Source organism: Nilaparvata lugens, chromosome X (genome assembly GCF_014356525.2).
Source record: "Nilaparvata lugens isolate BPH chromosome X, ASM1435652v1, whole genome shotgun sequence".
Classification (NCBI taxonomy): Eukaryota; Metazoa; Arthropoda; class Insecta; order Hemiptera; family Delphacidae; genus Nilaparvata; species Nilaparvata lugens.
This window is the reverse complement of record NC_052518.1, coordinates 38,178,295-38,184,948: the sequence shown is the minus strand read 5'-3', so window position 1 is coordinate 38,184,948 and position 6,654 is coordinate 38,178,295. Positions and strand designations below refer to the sequence as shown.

At 37.8% G+C, this 6,654-nt stretch overlaps 1 protein-coding gene across 1 annotated transcript; it reads right to left on the bottom strand.

Annotated features, from left to right (window-relative positions):
• Positions 1 to 436: 436 nt before the first annotated feature.
• Positions 437 to 6,161, bottom strand: LOC120355003. The gene is made up of 2 exons (XM_039443226.1): positions 5,346 to 6,161; positions 437 to 5,063 (listed from the first exon to the last, which is right to left on the bottom strand). Exons 1-2 carry the CDS (start codon positions 5,613 to 5,615, stop codon positions 453 to 455), a joined length of 4,881 nt encoding a protein of 1,626 aa, XP_039299160.1. The 5' UTR covers positions 5,616 to 6,161; the 3' UTR covers positions 437 to 452.
• Positions 6,162 to 6,654: the final 493 nt, after the last annotated feature.

The window sequence follows — 6,654 nt, the reverse complement described above, 5'->3', positions numbered from 1 at the left end:
AAATAGGTCGGTAATTCTCTATGTCAGACTTATCACCCTTCTTGAATACAGGGATCATCTTCACCCTTTTCAGTTTGTCAGGGAAAATCCCCATGTCCAGACACTGGTTGAAAATGTGGGCTAGAACTTCTGAGATTTCGGAAGCAGCGGTTTTCAGTATTGAAGAGTTAAGGCCATTCACATCCAGACAGTTGCTGTTATTCATTCTGTGAATTGTGTCAAAAACTTCTTCCACGGTGAAATGCTCAAAGATGAACTTTGATTCTGGCTTTGGCACTTCTGATAAGTAGTAATTGGAGTCGAAAGTACTCTTAGGAATGTTTTTGTTCTGGGCTTCTATTCTATCTAAGAAGAATCTGTTTATTTCATCACCGGATAACTTACAGGAACTATTTAATGAAGAACTATTCCTACCAAGATGCCTATTAACTACCGCCCACCAGAAATTCAATTTATATTAATTTCTCATTATCCTTTGTTGGTAAAATACAAATTTTATTGATTGATCTTTTGTAAAGTCCAGAATCAGTTCTGACTGTCACGACTCTCACTAAGTTGTCTGGTCCTCGATGAATATCTTCTATTACTGCTAGCTTCCAATGAAGAGGGGGTAGATTGTCCTCTTTCAAAATGACGACCATTCCAGGCTGGATGCTGAATGATGTCGACTGCCATTTCGTTCGCTGTTGAAGTTGATGTAAATATTCCTTTGACCATCGTTGCCATAGCTGTTGAACACATTGTTGACTCAGCTCCCACCTGGTGAGACGGTTGATGGGAGTTTTTAAGTAGTCGGTCTCGGGAAAGGATTTGATTGGTCCTCCTATAAGAAAATGTCCTGGAGTTAAAGCTTGTGGAGATGAGATGTCAGTAGAAATCTGGCATATTGGTCGAGAATTCAGACATGCTTCAATTCTTTTCAGTATTGTGGTCAGCTCTTCAAATGTTGGGATAAATTTGCCCATGACACGACGTAGGTGATATTTCATGGATTTTACTCCTGCCTCCCATAATCCTCCAAAGTGTGGTGAATGTGCTGGGATGAAATTCCATTCAATTCCTTCAATCGCTGCTGCTTCCTTTATAGCCTTTTCTGATGATTTCAACATAACATACATTTCATGCAGTTCATTTTTAGCTCCAACAAAGTTAGTACCATTGTCACTGAACAAAGTTGCACAAATTCCTCTAGTTGAGATGAACCTTTGCAGAGCAGCAATGAATGCTGCAGTTGTTAAATCACTTACTACTTCCAAGTGAATTGCTCTTGTAGCCATACAGACAAACAAAGCTGCATAAGCCTTTGATGTAACTTTACTGCGCCGCCCACCTTGATGAATAGTGAATGGTCCTGCATAATCAACTCCCACATTGAGAAATGGTTTGGATGGACTGACTCGATGCTTGGGCAGTTGGCCCATCAGTTGTTCAGTTTTCTTTGTGTTGAACCTGTAGCATGTCACACATTGATGTAGTAAGTTTCTTATTACCGATTTCCCATTCATAATCCAGAATTTTTGTCTCAGTGAAGAATGAACTAGCTGGCTGCCTCCATGTAATAGACGTTTGTGCTCATGATACACTATTAACTGAGTTAAATGTGCCTTTGCTGGTAGAATGATCTGATGTTTTGCGTTGTAATCCAATGCAGATTGTTGTAATCTTCCGCCCACCCTGAGACAGTCTGACTTGTCAACAAATGGTAGCAAGCTCTTGAGTGAACTTCCCTTTGATAATACTCCAGATCCCTTTAAACTCAATATTTCTTCACTCAAGTAGATTTCTTGCATTTGTCTCACACATTTGATCAGGGCACTTTCTAATTCTGCTGGAGTTAATACATCAACTCTTTTTTCCTTTGAATTTCTGCTATTGTTGATGAATCTTAAAACATAAGCCATAATATGCAATGTCTTTGTCAAGGATTGAAATTTCGCTGAAAACTCCTCTTCAATGCATCCAACACTAGCCAACACTTCAGGGTCTCTCATTTCCATAACTGTGCTTGAGTTTGTGATTGGCAGAGGCCAATTCTCCTCAGTCTGTTTCAACCAGACCGGACCCTCCCACCACAAATTGTTAGTATGTAAAGTTTGTGCTGAATTTCCTCTTGAAATTGCATCAGCAGGATTCTCCTTTGATGAAATATGTTGCCAGGTGTATTGATTTGTAAGCTCTTGTATCTTTGACACACGATTTGCTATGAATGTTTTCCATTTTGAAGGGTTTGCTGATAACCAGGCCAAAACTACAGTAGAGTCTGTCCACAATAGTATTTTATCAACATCAAAACGTAGTGCTAATAAAATTTTCTTCACTAACTTGCTCAGAATGAGTGCTCCACACAGCTCCAATCTAGGAAGAGAAATCTGTTGGACTGGAGCCACTTTAGACTTTGAAGATAGGAGTCGTATGCAAGTTGATCCATTTACATCAACAGTTCTCAAATAAACACAAGCTCCATACGCTTTCTCTGATGCGTCTGAAAATCCATGAATTTGTACATTGATGATTGAGCCTGATGCCTTCACAAACCTTGGTACTGTAATAAGTCTCAATTTTGGAATTTCTTGAATAATATCATTCCATGCTTCATGTAATTTAGGAGGAAGTTTGTCATCCCATTTTAAGTCATATTTCCACAGATCTTGCATGAAAATTTTGCACATGACAATAAATGGTCCCAGGATACCAAGCACATCATAAATTGATGCAATTGTTGATAAGACCATTCGTTTTGTGTAATTTGTTCTGGATGAATCGATGTTGATATCAAAATTGAGAATATCCCTCTCATGATTCCAGATTAAACCCAAAGTTTTGATAGATTCAGCTTCTTCAAGTTTGATTGACAAGTTTTGTTCTCTTTTCTCCTTGGGAACACTTTCTAGCAGTTGTTTGTCATTAGCACACCACTTGTGTAGCATGAATCCAGCACTATATAGGATATCTGCTACCTCCCTTTGTAGTGCTGTCACTGTATCAAGGTCATCTCCACCAGTCAATAGGTCATCCACATAAAAATCATTTTTTATTACATGTGCTGCATGTGGATATTCTTGCTTGTTCTCCTCAGCCAATTCAGCTAAACAGCGAGTACTAAGGAAGGCTGCTGGTGCTGTTCCATAAGTCAATGTTGTCAACTGGTAGTGCTTGATGTCCTGATGAGGATTGTCTCGCCAGAGAATTGTTTGAAGATGGTAGTCATCTGGATGCACTTTTATCATTCTGTACATCTTTGTGATATCACTAGTCATTACATATAGATGAGTACGAAAACGAAGAATTATGGATGATATATCTTGTTGAATAGTTGGACCAGTCATCGAAATAGAATTCAGAGATACCCCATTGCTCCCTTTTGCTGAAGCATCAAATACGACACGATACTTGGTTGTACTACTGCTTTCCTTGATAACAACATGGTGAGGTAGGTAATAAGCTTTCTCTTGATGCTTCTTCCCAATGAGATCTTTACATTGGATGACTCTCATGTGTCCAAGGTCTTTATAATCATGCATGAACTTAACATAATTTTCTCTTAGAATTTCATTATTGCTCAGTTTCTTCTCCATCTTGAGAAATCTATTCTCTGCATTCATTAATGAATCTCCCAAAGCCCTATGGTTGGCACGCCGTGGTAGTCTTACAACAAAATGCCCATCATCATCTCTTTTGGTAGTCTTAGAGAAGAATTCCTCACAATATTCATCTTCCTTTGATCTGCATTGTGGCTCATCATATTGCTCCATCTCCCAAAATTTCTGTAGTTGCTTTTGCACATCAGTTGCACTTGACACTAAGAAACTTTTGACATGATTGTCTGCATGATTTTCATTGGAGTCTTCTGGCAGCTTTCCGGAGATGAACCATCCTAATATGCTCTCAATCACTTTAGGGTAGTCAGGACCACGATCAAAACGTCCTTGCAATAAAACTTCATAATATATTTCAGCTCCCAAAAGAATCTGTGGCTTACTTGCAATTTGAAATTCCTCATCAGCATAGACAATGTTGTTAGGGAGTCCCCAGCTACTAACATCAATGTTTGACGAGGGGAGATCACCAGTGATGTGTGGCAGTACAAAACACAAAATATCTCTGGTAAATGGTCTGTGATTTGATGATATTTTTATCGATACACTTTGCCTTGCTGAGGTTGAAATCTTGTTTATACCAGAAATACACAAATTTGCAGCTTCTCTTTTAATTCCTAATTGTTGGGCTAGAGCTTCACATACAAAATTTACTTGTGATCCAGCATCTAGAAGAGCTCTACATTTGTGTTGTCTTCCATACTTATCCTCAACTGAAATTATTGCTGTAGCTAACAATACTTTGGACGCTCTTTGCGTCTTCACACTACAGTATGAGCCTCCACTCTCTTGCTCCATTTCCTTCTCTTTGTACTCTTCTCTTTTGAAATGAAGCAGTGTGTGATGGTTTCCATTACAGCTTCTACATCTATTGGAACTAGTGCACTCCTTTGCATGATGTTCTGCTGTTCGCATACAATTGAAACATAGCTTATTTGATTTCACAAAGGCTACTCTTTCAGAAATACTTACTTGATTGAACTTGTTACATGAATAAAGTGCATGATTTTCTTTGCAAAACAAACATATTTTATCAGCATGTTGTGTATTGACATGATATGACTGTGACTGTGACCTTTGAGATGCACTATGTTTTTGAGTTTGTGATTTATCAGATCGTTCCTTACAAATGTCATTGAGAGAATGGGATGTATTCTCCAGAATCTGACGTCGCTTCTCCAGAAATGAAATAAAATCGTTAATAGAAGGAAACTGGTCAGCCTTCAAACTCATCTCCCAAGCTTTAGCTGTATTTGTGTCTAAACGATGGCAGAGAAAATGAATTAAAATGAACTCAGCATAGTTCAAATCTTGAAATGCTTTCAAAGCATGCAAATTACTCGAAACTCTGTCAATGAATGAAGCTAGCTCGGTAGCCGACTCCTTTGAAACAGCAGGTATGTTCAAAATCAGGTTTGAATGATTGGAGGCAATCATCCGTAAGTTAGCATATCTTGATTCCAATAGTTTCAGGGCAACTTCATAATTTTGTGGTGTAAGTGATAAGTTTTTAATCAATTCTTTAGCTGGACCACTGACAGAAGATAATAAATAATGAAAACGCTGAATGTTTGATAACTTTGTGTTTTCATGAACCAGTACTTTGAAAATCTCATAAAATGATAGCCAGTTTGAATACAAGCCTTCAAAAGTTGGTATATTTATTTGTGGAAGAACTATAGAATCATTGGATGAAGTATTTTGAATAACCGTTTCCGTGACTTTTGATTTGTTTTGTAAATCCAATAGTTTACGCATTTTTGCACGAAGTGTTGCATAAATATCCTCGATATCAAATCTATCCACTTCTTCTTTCTCATCATTCATTTCTAACGTCAACTGAATTTCATCATAACATTGAAATGCTGTATTCAAATCCTCTAATTTAACTTTGAGCATATCGTAGTCAATGTTGTTAGTATCATCAAAGTTGCTTTCTATGTAGCTATGAATTCTAGTTATTTTAGCCTTTTGTAATCCTCTAGCTCGATGAGCTTTTTTAATCGCATCTTCATCCATTGTTTATATTGAGTTGACTCTTTTAGAAGCAATGTAGAAATCAAGTTGATAGCTACAGTAATGAAAAACTATGAAAACAATCTTACGCAATTGTTGTTGTTATTAGATGCTCCTCTCCACGTCTCTTCTGCACGGCTGTTCTGCAATCTGCATAATATCTAGACCTGTCTAGACATGCACAGTACACTCAACGATGAACGAAATGTCTCTCTCCGCTCCGTCTTTCTCACTCACACGCACGCTTACACTTTGTCCACATCAAAATGTCTCTCATCTTTATGTCGCGGTAATTATCCGGATAAGGAGAACCATGAATTAACGTGATGATGAACACTAATCAAACATACGTTAAGATGCGAGTCGTAATCACTCACACCGTGGACTGTAAAACTAATTACTCTAATAATAGAGAGGTTAAATAAATAATAACACTGTACACACGACTCGAGCTCTCGATTGACACTGACTTTATTAATAAATGCAAGCACACAAGCACAAATAATGATACATGAAATCGCCTGTAGGCGGCGGTAGCGGCTGGAGCATGAACAAGCCAATTGATCGGAGAGAGCAGTATAAACAATTTTACTTTCCCACCTAGTGTGATGAATATCAGTGACAATGTTATCTATACATGAACCACCTGTATGTAAGTTTGGTCGTGTCGTCTCTTTCGTTGTTATTCTTAAGTTAAAACTGGCCAATAAATTTAACAGATCATCTCTGTACTTGTTTGCTACGTTGAAATCAACATTGAAATCTGCGCCCAAAATTATATGACAGTTGAAAGTACATAGGTAATTTAATATTTCATGCAATATGTCCAGAAATTCGGAGAAGCTACTTGACAAAGCGCTGCTCGGTCTATAAATGGAAACAACTATTACACTCAATGCAGGTATTTTAATTGCACAAGACTCACAGATCATTTCAACGGACAAATCTTTCACCCTCTGCATCTCCCTAGGTTCAAACTTATCATTTACAAATATAGCAGCACCACCATGAATCCTATTAGATCTGCAAAAATAAGAACCTA